We start from the raw sequence: 27,259 nt of genomic DNA on the forward strand, positions 1-27,259 counted from the left end.
ATGTGGGGCTTCTCGTTGGTGTCGTTTTTGCTCTTTGGAGCATACGCAGGATACAGAGCTGTACTTCCGGATTGACAAGCAATTATTGTTATTCTAAATGTAAGTGCATTGTCTTTTTATAGTTTAACCAATAAAGCAGTGTTTCATGATAAGAGGCTTTTCTTCCTTTTCTCTTTGTACCTGCCATGTATAGTTGGGCTGAAGTATGAGATACTGAAGTCAGGTAAAGAACCATGATGGAATATTGTTTGGAGCATTGGTCACATCCGGACCTTGGGCTCATGGCACATTTTAACTCACTTGTTAACACAAGGGGTTAGTTCTTTCTGGTCAATGCGGTGTGAGGTTGGTGATCGTGTTTCAGAGGGTACTAGAAGGCAAATAAGTGGAAGAGACTATATAGATGAATCACTGATGTTGTACTAGCGTTGATGGGTGTTGGAGCGGCACAGAGCACTATGACAAATTTTGGACTTTTGATCACACAGATACCTTGGGCATGATCATAGCACTTAAATATTGTAATTCATGTGTTTATTATCATGGTTTAAATATTATGATCAAGTTCAATGTATGCCTTCTAACACACTTAATATATAAACATTATATTGAAGGGTGTTAGTGGGCATACATTGGATATGATGATAACACTTAAAATTGCCATTCATGTGTTTATTATTGTAGTTTATATATTATTTTATCTATTGTTTTCAGAACGCTGTACCCTGCCTTTGGATTTTTGCTAAATATTCTTCAGGGTGACAGCATCTGATCATAGGATTGTACATATTCACTGTGAATAGCACAGGTGATTTTGGCACATTTTCACTTCTATATTCCTCCTACTGATGATTGCCAACAAGACAAAAATTGAGGGAAATCCAACATTCAGATTTTTTTTTCCAGAGGGAAAGTTTCCATAGAGGACACCTGTTCTGTGACAGCTCTCTAAGTTGGGAATTTCATTCACTTTGGAGAGACTTTCCCTCATTTCCAGTGTCATCTCTAGGTATATGTAAATATAAAAGCCCATACTAGAAGCATATTAGCATGCTTGTTATAAAAAAATATATATTTAAGGTGAGGATGAAATACATATTGCATAAGGTTCAGAAGGCTTTTATTTATATGTATTGAGTTTTATGAATATTGATTATGATATGACGAAGAGTGATGTTTTCTTGTGATCAGAGCAGTACCACCAAGGACTTTGGCTGAGTGATATACATTAAAGCACTAATTGATTGATTGCCCATTAATTAGGAACCTTCCAAATTAGTGGCAAGCCAGTGACCCTTGAGGACTGAGATAGACAACCGTGATAAGGATTAAACATCTGATGAAATGATTGCCTTACTCTTCTGATACGGAATTGGAGGCTAACCCCATAGGACTGAAATGTTACTCTATTAAAAAAGGATTAATTTACCCAGAGCCAATATGGCTGCAAACAGACTTTAATAAACTGTACTATATGGCAGGAACAGCTTGTAGCTGTGTGCTTATCTTCCAGAAAGTGCACTTCAATAAAATAATCAGAGATGTTTGCAAGTCATAATTTATAATAAAAATAATAATGCAGTGACCTTTGGTTTCATCCCAAGTAAATGCTACTATTATCGTTGGGATAGAGTATTGGATTACTATATGTCTGTCTTTACTTATAAAATATTTAACAATTAAAGGACAAGAAGACCTACAAGACCATGGAGGATTGCTTTTCAGAGGCAGTTGACAGGCAGTCAGTAGGCGATATGTTGCCTGTTTTACCCCTCAAAATGCCGACCTATGGCTTGGAAGGTTGCATTCAGCATCACTGTTGCCCGCCAAACATGATGGGGGGATTTTTTTTTTCAGCACACCCCATCTGCATTCGCAGCTTGAGGGGGGCCGGTAACAAATGCGGGTCAAGTGGGTGCCTTCCCCATCCCCCAACCGCAAGTGTAAAAGAAGCGTCTCCTCCTCCCATGCCCGCCTCCAGGACTTCTCCAGGGTGTCACCCATCCTCTGGAACTCCCTGCCCCAACCCATCAGATTATCACCTACTCTCCTCTCCATTAGGTGCACCCTGAAAACCCATCTCTTCAGGGAAGCCTACCCCACCCCCTGCTAACCTGCCGACCTCCTCCATTCTTCCTACTACTCCATCCCCCACAGCTATCTCCTCCTGTACCACCATCCCCTCCCTCCTAGATTGTAAGCTCCAAGGAGCAGGGCCCTTGATCCCCTCATAGTTTGCATTGTATTGGTATTGTTCTGTCACATGTTCTGTCCCCCTTTGTAATGTACAGTGCTGAGCGAACCATTGGCGCTTTATAAATACTGTGTAATAATAATAATAATAATAACTTCAAAAATGGAATTGCTTGACTTGTACTGTATCTCAGGATATAGTTATCAGAAAGCCATGTACAGCACACTTCCAGGTTGCCATATTGCATTGGATTTTTTAACAGTTTTACAAAATTGTAGCATCTACATATTGAAATAGAAAGATACTGTACATTTTAATAACAATAAATGACATCATTTGTTTTTGTTTTTTTGTTTTGAGGGTTTTATTGCGAAAGTTGACTTTTACTTTAAAAAAATATGTTTTCTAATAATTTCACATATGAAATTGAACTGTTAATGCTTCCCTATACTGTATACTGACATGATGGTGTTTTAAAGCTTTGACATCCCATGGGGGGACCAAAGCACCTACATGTGGATCAGTCTGATTTAGACAATTTGGAAAAGTGGGGCAATAGTTTTTAAAGTTTCCAGCCAATAGAAATTAACATTTCAGATTTGGATATATGCTGGTGGTTAGATTCATCTTCGGGGACTTTAGCAATGTAATTTCCACACCATCCCCTCTCATGGTTGGTAAAAAAAAGGTCTCTCTCTCAGAAATATATATATAAAAATGTTTGCATTGCTATTTGCCCAGTGAAACTACTGGTACTTTTGTTCTATGTGAATGGGACAAATGTTTTCCTTCTAGTTCCTCTTCAGGTTGCATGTTGTTCAATCAAAAAAATAGCAAGGTTTCAGAAAACACCACGTTATGGCCTCTAGATGCGCTGAGGATCATAGATATTAAGTATTTATTTACTATGATCCACAGCTTTGTCTAGTGGCCATAATGCAAACTAGATGTGTGCAATTTGTTTTGTTACGAATTGAAATTCGGACAAAAGTTTCGTTATTTGGAGATTTGGATGTATCCAAATCTCTGAATAACAACAGTACTGCATTTCAACAAATCCAAAATAAATTATAACAAAACAACAAAACTCATTAGTTTCATGCTGGTTGTAAAGGAGTGGGCAGATGGCCGCCACATCCTTAACAACCATGACTTATCTGCTGTCAGTGTGATTCCCGCTGTGATCGGAATGTAAACAAAAGAATTGCTGGCATTAAAAAATGTTTTAAAAAACAGTGCAGGGGTCCCCTTTGGGTCTGGTATAGATTTTGAACAAATCCCCATGCCAAAATGAAAAAAAAAATGGTGTTGGTTCCCCCAAATTACATACCAGACCCTTATCTGAGCATGTAGACCAGCAGGCCCTCCTGAATTCTATCAGGCCACATGCCCTCAATATGAGGGCTGCTTTGTGGGAGGGGGAGTCCTTTATTAAAAAAATAATTAAATAAACATGTCCCCTGATGTAAATCCAGCATCAATCACGATGAACGTCAACCAGCATGAAAAGAAAAATCCAGTCACTCGCCAAACACAACCAGTTCTGCGGAGAGATAGTCGCTGAATGACAGCTGCTTCTACCCCACCAGTATTGGTAAACATGGGCGCAGGATCGCCCAGTGATGTCACAGAATGACCATGCCCCCATGACATCACTTGGATACCCCCAGCCAAGATGTCATAGGGTGACCTGATCACCCGGTGACATCACTGAAACAAATGTCTGACACGAGCAGGGGGCAGGCTCAGAGACCAGTAGCTATAGTAGTAGAGAGGCTCCCACCGACCAGCAGGATACGTATGCAAGCAGGTCACCCTGGCAGATGACAACTCTAATGCTAATTTTTTGGTATATATTTTATATATATACCCCCTTAGTGTTTGATATGTTATTATGTACAGTGAATCAATGTGAAAGGAGGAGGGGCTAAATTGGGAATTTCAGGGGAGACAACTCACTATTGAAATTCATAAGACTAGAGGACTCACCAGCATCTACAGTATCTATGTCCAAAATATCAATGTTGGGTCATAATAGGAAGTACAAGGATTGTGATTAACTCAATTTCACATACAAACTGCGATTCAGTTTTTAAAAAAACTCGCTCATCTCTACAAAATTAAGATTCCCCTGGTGAACAAATACAGTATATATTGGATATTTTTTCTGTGTTATGTCATAACAATCTTAACCAATCAAAGATATACATGATCTAATATGTCTCACTAATCTAGAATGCAAAGCTGGTTTTCAATTTCTGATACTATTTTTTTTCTTTCCACAGTTGGACAATCCAGATGAGCAGGCTGCCCAGATAAGACGTGAATTAGATGGTCGTCTACAAATGGCAGATCAAATCGCAAGAGTAAGTTTTTTTTTTTTTTTTAATATTTCGACTTCTCTGTTGAATGTACTGGGCACAATATTTAATTGGTAACAATCTGTGATAAAAGATTTATGTTAAGTGTCTAACAGCCATCATTAAGGTACCTTTAGAAGTTATATTCTGAAGGATGGTAGCACCAGCATTGGAAAATATGTAGAAATTAATATATTGACAGGAAACCTTCCTTGGAGGTCTTCCCAATCCTCATCTTTCTTCATTTGACTTGGCATCAATGCAAACCAAACAATGGCTATCTAGATCTTTTCCAGAAAAGGAGTATTTTACTTGATTGTGGCAGGGCTCAGTCTAAGCACCAATACTTTATGCATAAGTTCTTACAGCATCTAGAGGTCTCTGGAAACCACATACAATCTTTATATTAGCATCAAAGATTATGTTTTCAAAGTGAAGGCAAACAGCTATCTGGAGTATATCTGACTTGAGTATATTTGCTCTAAGGTTGTTTGTATTTAATGTATCCTAGTCTCATCACACGTAACCTTACATGACTTTTTTGCCTGCAGGAGCGCAAATTTCCGAAATTTGTCTCTAAAGAAATGGAAAACATGTACATTGAGGAGCTTAAATCTTCAGTTAATCTGCTAATGGCAAATTTGGAGAGCATGCCAGTGTCAAAGGGCGGCTCTGAATTCAAGCTCCAGAAGCTGAAACGCAGCCACAACACATCCATCATTGACATGGGGGAAGAGAATGAAAACCAGCTTTCCAAGTCCGATGTGGTCCTTTCTTTCAGCTTAGAGGTAAGTGCTAAAGTCTGGCTGTGTGCGCAGTCCATTAACATGATTAAAAATGGACTAATGATCAGTGTTGTGCCAGACTGTTGTAATAATAACAGCAGATTGAGATTCACAGGTCAACAATGCAGCATAAAAACATCTTCCCAAGCTGCCGTTCTCAAAACAGTGACTTGCATAGTTCTTTTGCAGTTCTGTTCTTTTTCTTGAAATTCTCTTATAGGAATGTATTACTATTTTAACATAATCCAGTCCGAAACACAGGAGGACTGTGGCACCTCAGACACAGCTGCATCTTTCAGATAAGCATTGTACCCAAAACAACCATTACATAGGTGCTCAATAGTCTATAAAACCAGGCAGTCAATGGACCTCAAATCCAAGCATTTGTTGATGGTTTAACATGTAGACATAGCTAACAGGCCAGCTTGAGAGCACTGTAATTTGATAAAGTTCACTACTGAGATGCTATGAGATAATCTTTGTTAAAAGTTGACTAAAATTATTTTCTGTATATAGTAGTTGGCCCAGTCAAATAGGAATGTTCAGGTCAAACTACATTCCTAGAAGCATTTTCTGGCTGTCATGGTCACGATTCTGGCTCAGACACCAGTAGAGGGGCTCCCACCAACCAGCAGGATAGGTATGCAAACAGGTCACCTTGGTGGATGACACAGGCTCACCCGTGGTGCAGATTCTAAGCAGTAACCGGTGTTTACCAAGGCTCTTGATGGTGGAGATGTTTTCTACAAGCCGGGGTTTAGTAACAGAAGAGACAGGCAGGGATCCAGCAGTCAGATGAAGTTAGTCAGTAAACAAGCTAAAGGTCGGTAACAAGTGGTTACAGGTTGGGATCAAGCAGAAGTGTAGTCGAGGAACAAGCCAAAGATCGGTAATGAGTGGTATCGGTGATACAGAGGCAGCAGGATTGAAATAGCAAGATATTGGCTGGAGAGAACACAATAATCTGGCAAACAGAAAGTGCAAAGGCATGGCTAAAATAGGAAGTTCATGAGAGGAGCAACGGGTTCAGAGTTCAAGAGAAACAAGGTTCAAAGCAGGACCATTCAAGGAAGTGTTCAGGATGCTTTCCAGCAGCCCAAGTGGGTCAGCAAGGAGAGACTCAGCCAAACAAAGCAGAGGTTGCAGGTTCAGCCCAAGTCCTGACAATGTCAGTTTTGGGTTGCCAACAAACTAGGCAAAATTATTTGTTCTAAAGCCTGGGAAAGCTGCAGAGTTTTGTGTACGGATGAACCAACTGTCAGGTTTTAGAGATCTGTTGCAAGGTCCCCTACTATACAACATACCGTATGTGTTATACTTTACAGAATTACAAAAAAGTACCAAATTCTTAAACTCCAAAAACTGACATTAACTCTAACACTAGTTTTCATTCTAAGTTTAACTCCCTGATAAATTTAACAGACTATGCTGATGTTAACAGAATTATTTTAAAAACGTACCACAATATTTGATTTTCCAATAAACTCTCATCCTGGACTCCAACCTCAGGATCTTTTCACCAAGAAGATCAAGTACCAACCTCTTCAATCCTATTTAAACCCGAACTCTAACCTCAACCCAAACACTATTTCCAACCCTAACCCCAATGTTACCCTTTTGATGTACTTGGATTAGGAGGCCCTCATTCTTTCTGAAATAGACTAATCTATAGAATTGTGAGAATGTGCTGACAATGAAAATTTTAATGCATCACAAGTGACAGAACTGAGAATCCATTGATTCTACATTAGCTTTCGTTTAATTTCCTTGAATTCTTCAATGACCTCTGTAGAGCAGAATATGTGAAATCCATGGGAAAGATGAAGGTTACATGTATAAACTTAAACATCAGCCATGCAAACTCCAAACTATGAAGATGGAGTAATTGCTGTAAAAAATAATCACTCCTTACATAAGGACTATTTGGTTTATTAAATGATTCCTCATACCAATTAATTTCCAAACCATTCAGCTGACAAAGTTCTTGATCTTTTGCTTCGTGCAATGAAATGACTTCTGACTGAACGCACAGTCAGCAGGAAATGTTAATTCACATATTGAACGTTTGGCTGCAAGTTACACTCAGTTCTGTTGACAGCTTTTGGAACTTCTATACATTATTTTAATCAAATGTTTATCAAGCTAAGCATAGTTGAACAGACTCCATTTAATTGTTTAACAACTTTAATTGTTTTGACTGTATTTACGCTAATAATGTTTTGTGAGTGTGTTTTTTTTTGTGTAGAAGCTAATATGAGGATTTAGCAAATAGCAAAGCTATTCCAGATTCAGAGGTTTATCAAAGCCAGTAATGCACATTGAGATAGGGCCACTTGACTAAGACTTGGGGATGGACCTCCTTTTCTGAAGTATATGGCCATCTATCTGTGTCGCTTAATTTTAAATATGTGGACATTTGATAAATATTCTTGACATCCAAGTCATCAGTGGACAAAAGAAAAATCACAAGGTGTCCACTTGTACTCATAAACTGTGATCATCTAGCAATGTTCCATGTTCTTCTCAATTGATATCTAAGGAGACTGCGGAGTCTACTGCAAACTGTGCCTAATGCAACCTAATGTGGCCTAAAACCGGTCTGTATATGGGTATATTCATTGTGTGAAAAGGTGTGAAAGATGTGCCAAAAAAGGCAAACACAGGACAAAGAACTAGTCACCAGTATTGCCAGTTAGGCTCCCTGCAACTAATCTTTTTCCCATTATTTATTTATCATGTGTTTTCTGCGCTTTGTCTCTGTGTGGAGGCAGCCTTATCCTCATATCACAGCTGCCCCCTGTAATCTAATGACTATTGGAGTAAAGATCAAGAAGTGGTAGGTGAGAAGTAGAAAGTAGAAATCTACAGAATGATTGGAAGCAGGGAAATCCTTGCACTGCAGGTCATCAGGTACACTTTCCTCCCCAGCCAGAACAGTGAGCTGCATAGCTGTGACATCACCAAATGTCACAAGGTAATGAGGCAGCAGTCACATAAAACTGTCCACACTAGTGTTAGTCTATAAAACAGCTTACAAGAAAAATGATATCTATAGTTCTTGTTGATTGAAATAAGGCGGCACTAGCTACATAGTTAAATATAGTTACATAGTTGATAAGGCTGAACAAAGTCACCAGTCCATTGAGTCAACCTGTTTGTGTGGTTATGTATTTATGCCTCTACCATTTCCCCTATCCCTGTATACTGAGTTCTTTTTTTAAATGAATGACACTTCCCTTTGACACCACCAGTTGTAGAACAGAGTTCCATGTCCTTACTGCCCTTACACAGTTTAAGGTAAACCACTTCTTGTCCAACTTCATTGAGCGGCCACGTGTCTTCTTAAGTGATTCAATAGTTTTCTCCCTATGCTAAAGCCACCATTTAGATATTTGCTTATTGCAGTCGATGATAGATGAACTCACACTGCACCTATATTCTACACACTCATCTTCCTTTCAAGTGATCCTTTTTAATGTATTTACCTCCAGGTTGTAATAATGGAAGTCCAAGGGTTGAAGTCTCTGGCACCAAACCGTATTGTGTATTGTACAATGGAAGTGGAAGGAGGTGAAAAGCTGCAGACTGACCAAGCAGAAGCTTCTAAACCAACGTAAGTTCCTTACTGTTTATTGTAATAATACCGCTGTGTGTGAAGAAATGACACCATAAGAATAAATATTCTTCTATATTCTATAGGTACTGTACATAGCTGTTAGTGTAGTACATTAAGATTTGGTTCACACTTGTGCAGGTGGTGCCTGCTACGGGCCCTCACCTGTTCCCACAGCCAGATGCACAGAAAAACGCAGAAGATGCATGTAGGTACCATTAATCCTAATGGCATACACACACACTGGAAATTGCAGCAGCTGTTTCAAATACTGGGAACCGCACTGCACTTGCGGTTTCCGTGCGGGCTGGGATTTTCTCAAATGCTGCAGCTCAATCAAATGAGTGGGCCGATGTGCCCATGCAAAACATGGTTCACAGAGCCGCACACGTTTGAGCCAGTGCTGGTTGCACCAAAAATGACCCAAAAAAAACCTGTTAAACTGCAAAAAATATTTATAGTCTAGTGCGGGGGTCTCCAAATTTTCTAAACAAAGGGACAGTTTACAGCCCTTCAGACTGTAGGAGGGCTGGACTGTGGCCAATGTGAGTAATAAATGCCACAGCATCATTGACACTAAACAATGCCCCAGGCTTGATGGTCAGTGAGAGTAAAAAGCTGATACAATACTGAAAGTATCTGAAAATTGCTTTCAGACCTCATACACACTAGGTGTTTTTACGGCTGCTGTTTTGAGCATGAGGCTTTTTTTTTCTACAGCAGAAAACTACCCAGCATGCTATCCTATGTGTTCATGCACACATAGGCTTTTATCAGTGTTTTTTGGGAGAGGCGTTTTCTGGCTGGAAGAAAAACAGAACTTGAATTGTTCAGCTGTAAAAACACTCTAATACTGCAAAACGCTGAAAAACATGACTACGTGGTGTTTTTGAGCCTCAAGCTTTTGTGGGAGTATGGTTTTGCTAAAATTGATAAAAACGCAAACACTAAAAAATCCTATAAAACGCTGAAAAACGCTAATGCAAAAACGCAAAAAAAATGACAAAACTCGCTAACACCAGCTAACGCTAATGGTGTCTTTTTATAATATCCAGTGTGCATGAGGCCTTACAATCAAAAGGGGGATTCAGAATTCAGAACAATTTAGAATTTGAAGACAACTCTTCAGGTAGCAAGGGCGTGCAAAAAAAGCAAAGGTTTAAGTGGGCAGCACAGTGGCTAAATGGTTAGCATTTCCACCTGGAAGCACTAGGGTCATTGGTTCAAATCCCAACCACAGCACCACCTGCCTGGAGTTTGCATGTTCTTCCTGTGCCTGTGTGGGTTTCCTCCAGGTACTCTGGTTTCCTCCCACACTCTAAAGACATGCTGGTAGGTTAATTGGATCCTGTCTAAATTGGCCCTAGTATATGAATGTGAGTTAGAGACTTTAGATTGTATGCCCCTTGAGGGTTAGGGACTGATGTGAATGTACAATATATATGTAAAGTGCTGTGTAAATTGACAGCGCTATATAAGTACCTGAAATAAATAAGTTTACAAACTTTCTTAAGTTACCTGGATAAATACACGGAGTAACATTATTCTTAAGTAATTCATAAATAACATTGGGTTCTCTGGAGATCTGGCAAAAACCTAACCTGCATTGTCACCCACCAGTGACAAACTGAGAACCAGCTGCGCTATCATATAAATGTTCCATCTGACATTTCACTGGAATAAATATAATCCAGAAGCTATTTCAGCCCGTATTTTCTAATACACGCTTGCACAAATAAAACCTGCTAAAACAATTAGCTGTGTCTTTAATAGTGACATAATGTTTGCTTTTCCCAAAGGTTATCTTTGCTATAATCACTGCAATCAAGATAATTGCCAGTATAACTTCACATTTTATTGCTTTCCATCGTAACCCTCTGCAGATAGATACAACCTAGAATGCAACAGCTAATCCGGTTAGATGCTAAAAAATAACACAAAGAAAAGAGAAAAGACCGTTGATGAGAATGAAGGTTATCGTGTATTTTTAGGAAGGGTCATTCCACCTGTAGCTGTTGGTGAACTTTTCTGGTGGTAACTGGTGAGGTCAATCATCTGCCGATTCCTCATTGTCTCATTGGGGCCCTGTGCTGAGATTGTGTTCCAGGTCAATAAGAGTCCCATTCATCCTGTTGGATTTTAATTACATATGCAATGCAACAGGAAAAGTAGAAACACAAAAATACTACTACTTTTGCCATGATAGGGAAAGCTCTACACTGGAGACCTCACAAGACATAGGATATCGCCACACTCTATGTGCAACTAAGATATTTCTTTTGGAGGGAGTGACCCTTTAACTTGCAATAATAGCCCTCAAATAGGACATTTATCAGCCAGGAGTCCTCACTGTAAACAGGCAGTCAGGTTCTTAATTTCATTTTCTAACTCAGGGGTCTCCAAACTTTCTGGTATGAGGGCCACAATTTATATTTTGCAAATATTTACCGGGCAAGAAAAAAGTTTTTTCAAGACCCCCCCTTACAACAACAAGTATCCAGCAAAGGTCCTTCTTACGTCCATGTGTGCCCAGCAGAGTTGCCCCTTATGTCTATGTGTGATCCACAGAGTCACCCTTTACATTTCAGGGTGCAGATCAGCAGGGCAGGAGCCAGGAGAAAGCAAAGGTCTGGATAGAGGAAGTCGGGTCCTCCTGTATATACAGGGGCAGGACAACATATCACTGGTTGCTAGGTTGCTGGCATTCCTAGTAACCAGCTACGGCTGATGGAGGGATTAAATCTGCTCTGGGGACTGGAGGAGATTCATGGCTGACTAAATGGGAGTTAAAACCCTGGTCTTCATTTTAAGACACACAGATGGCTCATCCACAGCCAGCTAGTCAGGGTTGCTGCTGGCCAGATAAAACCTTGTAGTAGACTGGATGTGACCCTTAGGGCTCTTAAACACATTTGGCTATACTGCTGCCCCTATGAAAAGCAATCTGCAGTGGATTGCTTTTGACAGGCAATGAGCAGGTGTTATGTCACCTCCTCACTGCCTGCTTTAATCCTCAAAATGTCGATAAGCCACGCTGCAATTGCATGCATTGCGTGCCGTTGCAGGTTTCTTGCAGCACAGCCTCATTCACTTGGCTGCCTGTTGAATGCCCTGAGCAGTTTGTCTGCTCGAAGTTTAGGTGGGCAGTCAGGGGGCAGTAAAACTGTGGTTCAGCTGCTTGCTTTTACTGCCTCCTGGCTGCTGTGTGAACGAGCCCTTAAAGTAAATAAGATCTTACTGATCTGCATTTGATGTGTGTTTCAAAGGAAAATAATGCCCATCAACACGAGCCCTTAGAAACGTATCAGCGAGTATTGACTCATGTTCCCCAATGATACAATGGCTTGGCTGGAGGACATGTTTGTACTACATGCGCTTTGGCATCCCCATACTCAGCCAATGGGCCCTAAATTGGCCCCCTGGTTTTTGTCCTCACAACCTGCTGTGAGAAAAAAAGTGCAGGTTTATTGCACAGTTATGTCTTTGTAATGAAAACTTTCTAGTAAAAGACCGACATAGGATTAATAATCAAAGATTAGTCAGGGACGTTCTCCAGTCTCCAGAGCCAGAGGCACAACCTCCATTTTTCCCTGATGAAGCAATCGAACTGATAGAGCCTCGGGCTAATTCTCAGAGATTCTTACAGTTGTCTCTTTTAAGAAGCCACAGCGAATGGAAAAGCACTTTTATTTCTAGTGCCCTGAAACAGCAGATCAAACATGGGAACTTTGGGAACAGTGCAGATGTTTAATGGGGGATGTGAAATGCCAGGAACACCAGAGGCTCTCATATCAAAGTCGCTGACAAGGGTAGATGTTTGTAAAAGTCATGCAGTCGGAAAACTCAAAAGATTTCACTTTTTTGAATCATTCTTTTAAACGGCATTTATTTTTCTGTGAAGTAAAAATTTACTTTTTATTTTATTTTGATTTTTACAAAATCATTCTGGTAGGGGAACCTCAACCTCATATCAAACACACTGCAAGTTAACAGCAATACAAAAAATAAAAGCAGATGAATGAACACAAGTGAACAGAACAGGACACTTCTAGAAAATTGCAATATAATTCATCATAAAAACTCTGATCTTTACCTTTTAATTCATATTAACAATTGCGCTTAAAGCTGAAGTTTAAAGAGAAGTATGGCCAAAACTTTGTTTGTGGGTCACAGGAGTGCATTTATATTTTGTTCTCGTGTGACCCAGAGTCAGCTGACAATGGGCTGTTGCCCACTATCAGCTGATGTTGCAGGCTCTGGAAGGATCCTGACAATATTGTCAAGATTCTTCTGATTGCCTGATTGACAGCTGGCTCCACCTCTCAGTGCACAGCTGAGAACCAGAGTCAGCCTGATCCCTTTGTAGCCTGACACTCCTGTGAGTGCTGGAGGATGACAGCAGAGAGCGTTGACAGACAGTTACAGCTCTCTGCTCTAAGCAGACTGAGAGCTGATTGATCATCAGTCATGTGATTGGTCATGTGATTGGTAAGTTCCCTGTGTTAGCCAAAGTGGGACAGCTACAGCATAAAGGTGAGTATGAAGGGTTTTTTCAATATATATACCTCAGACTTCTCCATTTAGGTATGGAATTTTTTGCACAGTTATATTTGGTCCAGCATGGACCAGTATACATATTCCATACCTGAGGGATCCACACCTGGTGAAACTGGAAATCTAAGTAGCAGGTTACACTACTGCAATGATTGCTACTAGCTTTCAGGTTTTGTGCTGAGTGGCTATACTGCCTCATATTGAACACAGGGGGTCATTCACTTGGCACGTCCACCATTCACAGAACACCTTGTATTTTTTCAGTGAATGCAAGACTCTCTCTAATTGGACTAGGTGGTGACTGTGACATCACTGCCCTGCCTCTTCACCTCCTCCATTCAGAGAATGCCTTACATCCATTAGGTGTTCTGTAAATGGAACAGTTGTGATCCCTGTTGTAGTGGCACTTACTGCAGTGATGGCTTCCACAGGGATCCCACAGGTATGGCACATATTATGTATATTTGGTCCAAACTGAACCAATATAACTATGCAAAATAAAAGTCATACCTGAAATGCAGAACACTAACACATTTCAAATGCAGCACGTCAAGCATCGCAAGCACCTGTGTGCACAATTTCTAACTGAAAGCTCTCACAAGCAGGGCTTTCGTAACCCACTTGTCTTCAATTCTTTTGTAACTGGATTGTCTCCCTTTGTTTTTCTAAATCACTGTGCGATTAGCACTACCTATATAAAAAAAAATAATAATTGCTCCCTCTTAGATTGGTAAGCTTTAACGATATATATATATATATCTCCTAGATTGTAAGCTCCAAGGAGCAGGATCCTCTAATCCCTCCTGTATTGAACTGTATTGTTACTGTACTGTCTACCTCCATAATGTAAAGCACTGAGCAAACTGTTGGCGCTATATAAGTCCTGTATAATAATAATAATTATATATTTATATATATATATATATATATATATATATATATATATATATATGCCCTTCGCCATCTAGTGGTAGTTTAAGATACTGCATCAATAGCATGGTGTCATAAAATCCAACTGTCTCCTTCTAGCACATTATAAGCTAGATGTGACCAGCAAGATTACAAAAATTAGGACAAAAAGTAAACAATAAACAAAAACATAGCATGCATACTATGTATCTATCTATACCTATCTATCTATCTATCTATCTATAAATGTACTGTGCAAAATTTTTAGGCAGGTGTGAAGAAACGCTGTAAAGTAAGAATGCTTTAAAAAAAAATATGTTTTAATTTTTTAGCACTTTACAAAATGCAAAGTGAGTGAACAGAAGAAAAATCAAAATCAAATCAGTATTTGGTGTGACTGCCCTTTGGCTTCAAACCAGCATCAATTTTAGGTAGACTTGGGTACAGTTTTTGAAGGAACTCGGTAGGTAGGTTATTTTCAAACCTCATGGAGAACTAACCACAGATTTTCTGTGGATGTAGGCTGTCTCAAATCCCTCTGTCTCTTCATGTAATCCCAGACAGACCCAATGTGGAATTCGGGGCTCTGAGTGGGCCAGACTATCACTTCCAGGACTTTTTGTTCTTCTTAATGACATTGGCTGTATGTTTGGGGTTGTTGTCCTGCTGCAGATTAAATTTGGGGCCAGTGAAACACCTCCTTGATGGTATGGCTTGATGGATATGTATTTGCCTGTATTTCTCAGCATTGAGGACACCAAAATCTCCAACTCCATTTTTGTGCAACCCAGTTCCTATGTTTTCATGTATAGTTGAGTCGAGGTGCTTAGCCTTGTTTCCATGTCAGTGGTATGGTGGAGGTTTTCTTCCATGAAGACCACTTCTGGCCAGACTTCTCCGGATAGTAGATGAGTGTACCTGGGTCCCACTGATCTCCACCAGTTCTGTACTGAGGGTACTGCTGGACATTTTCCAAATTCAAAGGGAAGTATGCACGATGTGTCTTTCATCTGCCGCATTAAGTTTCCTTTGCCGACCACTGTATCTATGGTTCTCAATGTTGCCTGATCAATGGTGTCCTCAATGCTGGGAAAAACAGGCAGAAGAGTTGTGGTTAGTTCTTCAAGATGTTTGGGCCAAACTACCTGCCAAGTTCCTTAAAAGTTCCTTGTGTGCACAAGCACTGTTCGCACCTAGAAGAATTGATGCTGGTTTGAAACCACAGGGTAGCCACACCAAATATTGATTGGATTTAGATTATTCCTCTTTTTGGTTACTTTGCATTTTTTAAACAGATAAAAACAAACAATTACAATGTATATTTTTGAAGGTATTGTTACTTTACAGCATTTCTTCACACTTGCCTAAAACCTTTGCACAGTAATATATATATATATATGTATATATGTGTATATATATATATGTGTGTGTATATATATATATATATATATATATATACTCACCGGCCACCATTACAACTCCACCAGCAGCCTACACCATTCATACAAGACAGGATGGATCCATGCTTTCATGTTGTTTATGCCAAATTCTGGTCCTACCATCTGAACATCGCAGCAACCAGTTTGCCCATTTTCCTCCGACCTCTGACAGCAAGACATTTTTATCCACACAATTGCCCCTTACTGGATATTTTCTCTTTTTCGGTCCATTCTCTGTATACCCTAGAGATGGCTGTGTGTGAAAATCCCAGTAGATCAGCAGTTTTTGAAATACTCATACCAGCCTGTCTGGCACCAACAACCATGCCATGTTCAAAGTTACTTAAATCCCCTTTCTTCCCCATCCTGATGCTCTGTTTGAACCTCAGCAAGTCGTCTTCACCATATCTACATGCCTAAGTGCATTGAGTTACTGCCATGTGATTGGCTGATTAGCAATTTGTGTCACAAAACAATTGAACAGGTGTACCTAATAAAGTGGCCGTTGAGTATATATATATATATATATATATACACGATATTGCCAAAAGTACTGGGACACCGTTCCAAATCATTGGATTCCGGTGTTCCAATCACCTCCATGGCCACTGGTGTATAAAATCAAGCACCTCGGCATGCAGACTGCTACAAACATTTGTGAAAGAATTGGTCGTTCTCAGGAGCTCAGTGAATTCAAGTGTAGTACTGTGATAGGTTGCTACCTGTGCAATAAGTCCATCCATGAAATTCCCTTGTACTAAGTATTTCACGGTCAACTGTTAGTGGTATTATAACAAAGTGGAAGCAACTGGGAACAGCAGCAACTCAGCCACAAAGTGGTAGGCCACGTAAAATGACAGAGCGGGGTCAGTGCATGCTGAAGTGCACAGTGCGCAGAAGTCGCCAACTGTCAAAGGGTGGGCCAACTTAATACTGAACCCTACGAACTAAGACTGGGATGCCATTAAAGTTCATGTTTGGGTAAAAGGCAGGCGCCCCAATATTTTGGGCAATATAGTGAATTTAGTAATATATGAATTTCAGTAATGTCTGGGTTACAATGGGTTCATTATATGGAATTGTGAGATGAAGGTATATGCAGCATATTTGGAATGCATTTCTTCCATTAGAGGTATGCCTTTCTACCTCTCTGTAGTACCTTCATCCCGTGTGGCATTGAAAATGACATTGAGATCCAAGGTGGTTTATTTATAGCTGCTAGAGAACGACACTGACAAAGAACATATGGAAAGAGACAATAATTATATGAACACATAGTATACATTTTTTTAAACATGTTCCCAAGTGTATGTCAGCTGCTACAATTTTTTATCACATAAATAATGTCTTTTTTCAGCAATTTTTATAATTAAATTCAGTAACCTTTAGAAACCAATCAGCTGAAGCCAGACCAGTGCAAGATGGATTGTGATTGATTGCTATGAGTTATTGCACTTAAGGATTAGCACTTTGAAAGAAAAAAAACTCTTTACTCGATAAGTCTATTAGTTAGATAGCTTGTGAGGATGATGTAGAATCCCTCAGTTTAACCTCAAAGTGAACATATTGTTTCTTTATGGCTGGTGCAGAGAGGCATTTAAAGTGACACAAAACTCTGGTTAAAAAAAAAAAATATTCAAGTATATATTCTTAACTCAAAAAAGTACCTTCCATCCTTCTATTGCTCGCAGTCTCCTCCAAATTTTCAATTTTTTTTTTTTTGCTGCTTTCTTAGAGAATGGCTACCTTTATTCTGAGTGGTCTCACTGTATGTAGGAATGCAGCCACCCTCTTTTGCTCAATCCCAAGATGAACTATGGGATTTGTAGTGTGCAAAGGGCAATGCACATGGCCACAGCTACGATGCTCTACTTATTTCATACAAACATTAGTCAGTAGGAAGAGGAAATGTCTTGGAGCTCACAGAGGACGTTACAAGGAGGCAGAAAAACACAGTAAGAAACCATTTCATGAAAAATAGATATCAGGGCAATTACATAGAGGATGTGTATGGGTCATTTTTGAAGAATAAGAATATAATTTAGTGTCAGTTTAGGTTTTGCTTCTGTGAAGTATATTTGGTGGATGTGGAAAGCAGTATTGAACTTTGTAGCTAGATCATACAGAGCAATGTTCACCTGTCTTTATTGTTGGTTTGAATGCTTAAAAAATGTATCAGAAACACATCCCAGACTAGTTTCCAGTGTCACAATTTAGTTGCTTATGAGTCTCTTGCTTCAACACACTTACCCTTAGGGCTCGTCCACATGTGCTCTGAACAGCAATCTACTCAGCAGATAGCTCAATAAATCCTCTGCATCCCATAAATAAAGAAGATACATAGGCCAAGATAGTGTAATATCGCTAGGCAACTTTTTATTTTAAAACACCATCAGGTATTCACAAGGAAAACCAAAGAGATAACCGCCACAAACACCAATACACTCAGTCAGCGGGCATGATGACGTCACCAACAGCTCTGCACATTTCATCATAACCAATGTCGTCAGGGGACTAAAGGGAGTCCAGTAAGCGGTGTGTGCTGCTGTTGGCGTTAGGAGGAGCATTTGGTAACACAAGAATTTTGAAGCACTATATTTTCAAATATTAAATAAAGCAGTCTTTCTGGGATGGGTAAAGAATCTAAAGATAATACTGAATACACTGTAAAAGTATACACAATGAGTGTATTTATAAAAAAAATTGCAAAGAAACAGTATTTTACCTATAAAACTGCGTTTACTTTCTTTTTCTGTGAATGGGGCTAAAATAAAATGTTGTTAAGCCATTTTATTTATTCATACCAAGTAGAGTGAATCAGGAAAATACCACATTGTGGCCGCTAGATGGAACTGACAATCATAGTAAATAAGTTATTATGATCATAATCTTCATCTAATGGCCATAATTTGGTGTTTTCTTAATTTCCTCTTTCTGTATGAATGAAGAACATTCCACCTGAGAAACAAAATAGCCTAATAACATTTGATGTTGGTGCAGCGCTATCTTATATTCTATACACAAAGGAGTAATGACCATCTAAAGCATATATCATTGAGTACAGATCAGTAAACAAAAATAAACAGTAATAAATACCTAGAAATATGTTAGATCTGGCAGGATATCTCAAGTGGTAAAGGTGCAGAAAAAACATGCAGACAAAACATATGGTTCTTTAGGACCCAATTGCGTGACAGAAACCTGTCCCTCAATTGGACCAATCCCAGATATTCAGGTGTAATATACACAAGGTGGGTCCCTATGAAGGGATATATAATAGAAATAACAGGTGCTCAGTGTTAATACAAATCTGTTATAAAACCAAGTGTAAACTCTAATGTACCACTTGAGATATCCTGCCAGATCTAACATATTTATAGGTATTTATTACTGTTTATTTTTGTTTACTGATCTGTACTCAATGATATATGCTTTAGATGGTCATTACTCCCTTTGTGTATAGGATGTAAGATAGCGCTGCACCAACATCAAATGTTATTAGGCTATTTTGTTTCCCAGGTGGAATGTTCTTCTTGGTTTTATAGCAGATTTGTATTATACACTGAGCACCTGTTATTTCTATTATATATCCCTTCATAGGGACCCACCTTGTGTATATTACACCTGAATATCTGGGATTGGTCCCATTGAGGGACAGGTTTCTGTCACGCAATTGGGTCCTAAAGGACCATATGTTTTTGTCTGCATGTTTTTTCTGCACCTTTACCACTTGAGATATCCTGCCAGATCTAACATATTTATAGGTATATATTACTGTTTATTTTTGTTTACTGATCTGTACTCAACGATATATGCTTTAGATGGTCATTACTCCCTTTGTGTATAGGATATAAGATATACGCTGCACCACTTTATTATTATTATACAGTATTTATATAGCGCCAAAAGGTTTGCTCAGCGCTGTACATTATAGTGGGGGACAGAACATGAGACAATACAGTAACAAAACAGAACACAAGGGATTCAAGGGACCTGCTCTTTCGAGCTTACAATCTAAGAGGGAGGGGATAGTGGTACAGGAGGAAGTGGCTGTGGGGGATGGAGTGGTGGGAGGAGAGAAGATCGGCTGTTAGGTGAGGGTTAGGGGTAGGCTTCCCTGAAGAGATGGGTTTTCAGGGTGCGCCTAAAGGTGAGGAGGGTAGGTGACAGTCTGATGGATTGGAGTAGTGAGTTCCAGAGGATGGGGGAAGTCCTGGAGAAGTCCTGCAGTCGGGCGTGGGAGGTGGAAACCAGGGAGCTAGAAAGTAGGAGGTCTTGTGAGGAGCGAAGAGTACGGGTTGGGTGGTATTTGGGTATCAGTTCGGTGAGGTAGTTTGGGGCAGCATTATGAATGGCTTTGTACGTCAAAGTTAGTAGTTTGAATTTAATGCGTTGGGCAATCGGGAGCCAGTGGAGGGAATGACAGAGGGGGGTGGCAGAAGCGGAGCGGTTGGTAAGGTGGATGAGTCTGGCCGCTGAGTTCGGGATAGACTGAAGCGGGGATAGTCTGCGATGAGGTAGGCCGGTGAGAAGGGAGTTGCAGTAGTCCAGACGTGAGATAATAAGGGAGTAAACGAGTAGTTTAGTAGTGTCTGGGGTTAGGAACGAAAGTATTTTGGAGATGTTGCGGAGGTGGAGTCTGCATGAGTTTGCCAACGATTGGACATGGGGTTGGAAGGACAGGTTTGAGTTTAGAGTGACACCTAGGACTTTGGCTTTTGGGGTGGGACTGATGGTGGTGTTGTTGGTCGTGATGGAGAGGGGGGGGGGGGGGTGCACGGGCTGGGGGGAAAATCAGGAGCTCGGTTTTGGAAAGGTTCAGTTTGAGGAAATGGAGCGATTGTTTCATCCTGATAGGTATAGGAAGAGATGATAGCTGCTTATATATAGATACCTTGTTTCTTAGCAGCGCAGGAGGATCTTCACTATATTTTTTAAACATTTGATGTTGTCCCCAATCCCACAAAATGAATGTACATGCGGTTCGATGAGACAAATAGCTGTGAATTTTTTTTTTAATACTCCTCCTAATAAAATTGTTCTTATTTGGGAGAAAATGTAGTTGCAAGCTCTCTTCAGCACTGAACACGTCTGAAGGACTTGGCGCTTGTCAAGTGATCTCTGCTGAAAAGCAGGATCAGCCAATCACAGTCCTTTTTTCAAGGCCTGATGCTAGTTGATCTTTAAGGAGCCCATAGGAGCCACACTAAAAGGTTGCAGGCTGGTATCTGTTGCGTAGAAGCGATGTAATGTGTTGTTATAATGTATTGCACTAATTACAATTTTCTTTTGTTTTTAACTTTAGGAGTCACTTCATTTAAGTCTACACACCCCAGCTGCAGTGGGTGCATAAAAATGCAGCATGACTGCAGCGCTTGGTTTGAACAGGGTACATAGAAAACCATTGTTTTCTTTCTGCCCTAGCATTGAGCCTGTGTTGATCTGTGCAGATCGATGCAGTTCAATGCAGTTGGTATGATGGAGCCCTGGCTCTTTAGTACAGTCAAGGTTGTCAACTCAATTCATTTAAAAATGAACACATATAAATTTCACGGGGTCTGTTACTAATTAAATGCATGTAAAGCACTGAGTGGATCTAATTACTATTTTAACAAGCCACTGAACCTGTGTAATTTATATGTTCTCAGTTCTAAAGGAAGGAGCTGGCAGCCCCAGTGGTTGGTTTGGTCTAATGATTTTTATAGTGTTATTATCTCCCATAAAGCTGTAAAGTAGCAGTCTCTGTTTCTGCTAACATTTGGGCTAACCCAGGTGCTTTAGACTCATCAAAACAGCAAAATAAAAAAGCCTCAACCCTCTCAGCTCTGACTTGTAAGAGGTACCAAATACAGTGAATGCTGTTATTTATGGTGTATATGGTGTTCTGCTACCACCTTGTGGCAGAATTGTACAATGACCTTTCTTAGCAGTTTGCATAGCATAAATGAACATAAACTCTAATGAACCACTTTCATTGCAGAGAATGTAGCTTAATTAGTACCTTAGGCAGTCTAGGTACATTTGTTGCCTGATTTCTTGGCAAGTTATTGTGCTTTTGTAATCCAAACAACAATTTCTATTCCGAAGAGGACAATTTTGCTTTAGTCCTTCACACTGAGACCTTTATGTGAACAGAAAGTTAATGGAGCGAAAAGGATTGTATTCCTTTGTCATTGTAAATAAGTCGTAAATGCATGTTTAGGTAGGTGGTGTTTTAGCCATTGTTGCAGAAGTGCTGGATTGCACAACATAGGATGTATGTTTAACCTATTCATTTTCACAGAGCACTCATTTGATTAATTAAAATTGAAAAGAAAGCATTCTTTAGGCAATTTTTACATTTTTATATGCTTGACTTTACTTGATCTTCTGTGGAGCAGATAAAGAAAGATACTGTGCTTATCTTGCCATATTGCAAATCTTTCTATGCCAAAGCTTTCCAGGCATTAGTAAAACACTGGGATAAGTGTATAAATGTAGCTGGAGAGTATGTTGAAAAATAAATGCAGTTTCTACTCCTCGAAATTAGTTCCTTTATTATATAAAGTCAAAAGTCCCAGTTTGACTTGAATGCCCCTCGTATACAAAATGGGGAACACAGAAAATCAGGGTAAAACTGGAGGTGCAGGGAACATATGGGAAGGTAGAACCAAAACTGAGATCAGGAACACGGGTGAGTAGGAACAAGGCAGCAGGGTTCAGGGTATAGGTATTGGGCAAGGGTTTAGGTAAAGGTACAAGGCAAAGAGTACGATCAACAGCAGAAACAGGATAAATGGCTAGCAGTATCTGAAAGATACTGTGCTTATCTTGCCATATTATCATGATTGTATGTCATACGAACACTAAGTAGCCAAAGGTTTGTGGACACTTGATTATAACACCTACAGTTTCTGAGCTTGTTGGACATTCCATTACATAACCAATAATATGGATTCCTACCCTTCTTTTGTTGTTAATACGATCTCCCACACTTCAGGCTTCCACAAAATTTTGGAATGTGCCTGTCTGAATTTGTTCCCATTCAGCCAAGAAGCTTTTGTGAGGTCAGGTGCTGATGTTGGACGAGAAGACCTGGCTTGCATTTGGCATTCCAATTCATCCTAAAGCTGCTCAGTAGGGTGGAGGTCAGGGCTCTGTGCAGGACACTCAAGTTCCTCTACACTCATCAAACTATGTCTTTATGGAGATGTCTTTGTGCACAGTGGCACTGTCAGGAATCAACAGCAGGGATGGCCAAATCTGCATAGCCACACTCATGAAACTGGGACCAGACCACATACAGTATTTTTAAGATTTATTGAAACCAAAATCCATCCCAACACCAGCAAACAACAAACATAAAGATATAAGTGAACCAAAAACCCTGTGAGAAAATACCTAACTAAAACAACCTAACAGAGTAACAGAAAGCCTAACTAGCGAACTAACTATATGCAATATACGAGGGTGTTCAAGTCAAACCGAGACTTTTAATTTTACAGGTATGAAAAGGGATGCTAGTGTGGTGGTACTACATGCAGTTGTAAGTGGCAAGTGGGTCCTATTACTGATAGGCAGGTCACATGTCGTGGACCAGTCTAGAGACCATTAATCAAGATGGCAGACAACAGTGTTAGTGCGTGCATGGAACAGTGTGTGGTGCTGAAGTTTCTTGTGAAGGAAGGTGTAAAACCTGCAGATATCTATAGAAGGCTTCAAACACAGTACAGTGATGGGACTCTCAGTTGCAGTAAGGCATTTGAATAGTGTAAATGTTTCAGAGGTCTGTACGTCCGTCAGTGATGATCCCGGCCGTGGTGGTTCTCAGCCCACAGCAGATATTCCTGTGAACATTCAGCGCATGGAATGCCTGATCCTGGATAATTGATGTATAACCTGTCGTGAAAATGCACAAGAGACAAATCTTTCTGTGGAAACAGTGAACACAATCATTCACAAACATCTGCATTTTTGAAAAGTTAGTGCACGATGAGTACCAAGACCGCTTTCCACTTTTGTCTGATGCAGAAGAGTTAAAGTCTGCACTGCGTTGAAGGAGCGTTTTGACAGGGAAGGCCAAGATTTTCTAGATTGCATCATTACATGTGATGAAACCTGGGCACATCATTTCACTTCAGAATCAAAATGCAAAAAAAAAAAACCATAAAAAAACTTGCTCTGAGTGATTTCCACCTGTTTGGGCCCCTAAAAGAGTTCCTTGGAGGTGAGCATTTCAGCACTGATGACGAAGTGAAGCTGGCTGTCCTAGGATGGTTCGGGTATACTGGCAAATCTTTCTATGCCAAAGCTTTCCAGGCATTAGTAAAACACTGGGATACGTGTATAAATGTAGCTGGAGAGTATGTTGAAAAATAAATGCAGTTTCTACTCCTTGAAATTAGTTCCTTTATTATATAAAGTCAAAAGTCCCAGTTTGACTTGAATGCCCCTCGTATACAAAATGGGGAACACAGAAAATCAGGGTAAAACTGGAGGTGCAGGGAACATATGAAAAAGTAGAACCAAAACTGAGATCGGGAACACGGGTGAGTAGGAACAAGGCAGCAGGGTTCAGGGTATAGGTATTGGGCAAGGGTTTAGGTATAGGTACAAGGCAAAGAGTACGATCAACAGCAGAAACAGGATAAATGGCTAGCAATATCTGCAAAACACTGGAGTGAGAGGAAAATGTAGAGGATGAACTAAATACCCTTCCAGTAGCCAGCATCAGGTGGAAACTGATTACTGGGAGACACCCGCTGGTGGGCACTAGAACTATAACCTTCCACTCTGGGAAGCACAGTGCCACCAGCAGATGATCCAGGTCCTGAAAGGTACGGTTATGTTATAACAGAAGAGGGTCTTCCCCAAAATGTTGCCACAAGGTTGGAAGTAGGCAAATGACCAAAATCTCTTTGTATGCTGTAGCATTATTCGTACACTTCACTGGAAGCACCCGAACTCAATCATTTGGAGGAGTGTCACATACTGAAAAATTAGCCATATAGATAATTGTGATAGTCAGTGTGTTCATAAACTTTTGGCTATCTAGGGTAGTTCTGGATGGACTTTGGTAGTGTTTAGTGCGAAGACTGCTAGTGTTCACAGGAGTGTGCCTAGCGGTTCCTGTCCATCTTCTTATGCTCTGTGTCAGATATACTCTTATTGATTTCAGTGAGTGGATGGGACGTGTGCTGCTATTTTTTCCCAACTATGTCAGGACTAAGTATGCCACCTCTTTGTTTTACTGCATAATGCCATCATCTAAATCAGGAGAGGACAAGACTTCACTTGCCTTTTTAGTCCACTATCAGCAGGCTTTTTGTTTAGTTTTTGTTAGCTCCTGGCTAATTCTAGAGGCAACCCAGTGTGGATTGCTGATGTTACTTAGTAGAGATCAGGGGCGGACTGACAACTCATGGGGCCCCCGGGCAATAGGGGATCATGGGGCCCCTGTGTCCTTGCCCAAACTCAAAAAAGCCTATGAAAAAGGTACCAGGGGCATCTCATGGGGCCCCCTACTGACCCCGGGCCCTTGGGCAGTGCCCGAGTTTCCAAATGGTCAGTCCGCCCCTGGTAGAGATATATAGTAAATCCACTCCATCAGTGATTCAGCATGGTGGATTTAATTTTGTTTCTCAGCCAGGTAAATATTCAAATTGGCCAATGCAATAGTTAGCTGAGAAAGAGTGTTTTAGAAGACCACTTACCTGTTCTGTATGTGACATCACTGACCTAATACAAAAAAAATCCCCAAATATGGAAGTATACTATGTCCTTATTAGGCCAATGACTTCTTTTAGGGTGTCTCTCTCAAAAACCCATTTTTTGCTAATAGCAGGATCCCATTAAAGCATGGAATTCCTGTTTGGGAAGCTGATTTGCACTGTGTTGCACTGAATGTTGAACTGGTGAGTGGTTCTCTGGCTTCCAGGCCAACTCTAGTTCTGAGTGAATTGCACAGATTCACTGCTAATTCTAACTAATTCAAATTAATGTACTTTTCTTTATTACAGAAAAAGTTTGGCCCATAAGGGAAAGGCTGCCATGTTAGAGAGTTAGAGAAAATGCCCACATTGCAGAAAGTCTATCCACGTTGGATAGAGACACACTTGTTGGATTTAGGGAATATTTCATCTGTATCCCATTTTTTCCCCTGATGACATCTACATAAAAACACATAGGGGCGGGGCTTTGGCACTGACATCATCAAGCATGCGTGCACCGCTGGGCAATATGTGATTAATGTTTGATGTTTCTATTAATCTCCCATTGTGAGTATGTTGGTTTTTAATAAAGCAGTTTTATCGGATTAATACACTATGGTCCCTTCATCCTTTCCTTGGTCCTCTGTGGGGAATCATGATACAGAAAACAAATGGGCATGATCTTGCTTTAAACACACTTTATCTGGCAGAAGGTAAAAACAAGGATCTGGCTATCTATACTACAGCGTGACTGGGGTTTCTGGGGTTTATTGGAGTGTGAGCTCTGTTTGACCTCTTTTGATTTGAGGTCAAAGAATCCAATAAGCAGTTTGATTTTTTATTGGTAGTGGATCACTATCATCATGGCAAGGAGTCTTGGGACTTGTGATTCACAGTAGCAGGATTTGATTTTGTTTGCCGTCATCATGAAAGTGGACTTTTGCATGTTTTATAATGACACTTTTTTCACAATTTGTGTTGTTATATGATTTTAATAGTAAACTATGGAATAAAACTATGGTCAGAGAGTGCAGAATACTTTTTTATTTTACTTTTCAACCAACACAAAGCATGAAAGAAGGCATGGATGGGAGGCAGGTTTCCCCATCATGAAATACATAAAGACATCTAAGGCAAAAACATTACAAGAAACAAGGTGTACAGAGAGCTGTACATTTTGAAAATGTTAATATGATATTAGGAATCAAGCAATCAGGGTTTTATATATGGTTGGGGGGCCACTTCCTCTACCGCTTCTGGATAATGGAGTGAAGACCAGATAGAGCAGATAATGGAGAGGAAGGAAGGGAGAGTGGGGGGTCCAGCAGGGTGAGTTATGCAATGTCAGCAGAAAATCTCTAATACAAAACTAGGTTATATAAAAAAAAAAGTTGGAGATGATGAGAATGGCATGGACGAATAAGAGAATTTGATCTATGTACTTCATATGCCAACAAAATTCTGATATTAGTCAACCAAGTGAGCAGATAGTTCCTCTCATGGTATTATTTAGTGCATTGACCCACTCCCTGACCTGTAGAATAGTGACCTTCAATGCTTAGGGATCAGTGCCCTACCTGCAGAAAGGAGAAATCATAAAAAGGTCCCTTTTCACCTCCAGTGGATATCCTGTAAGAGTGGAAAGGAAGGTTATTTCTGGAAATTCCCACCAAGTCATTCAAATAATTTGGTTACATAGGCTGAAGAATTTCTTTC

At 40.1% G+C, this 27,259-nt stretch overlaps 1 protein-coding gene across 15 annotated transcripts in view; it reads left to right on the top strand.

The window, feature by feature from the left end:
* CADPS (calcium dependent secretion activator) overlaps positions 1–27,259 on the top strand; it is a 610,020-nt gene that overhangs the window by 278,601 nt on the left and 304,160 nt on the right. For all 15 annotated transcript variants that reach the window (XM_089682020.1, XM_089682023.1, XM_089682021.1 and 12 more), the window contains exons 4-6: positions 4,480–4,560; positions 5,106–5,342; positions 8,831–8,952. In XM_089682020.1, coding sequence (XP_089538146.1) covers positions 4,480–4,560; positions 5,106–5,342; positions 8,831–8,952 — 440 coding nt within the window. The remainder of the gene's footprint in view (positions 1–4,479; positions 4,561–5,105; positions 5,343–8,830; positions 8,953–27,259) is intronic.

This window comes from Staurois parvus, unplaced genomic scaffold (assembly GCF_062004578.1).
Source record: "Staurois parvus isolate SC_StPar_1 unplaced genomic scaffold, SC_StPar_1.0 ptg000283l, whole genome shotgun sequence".
In the NCBI taxonomy this organism is placed as follows: Eukaryota; Metazoa; Chordata; class Amphibia; order Anura; family Ranidae; genus Staurois; species Staurois parvus.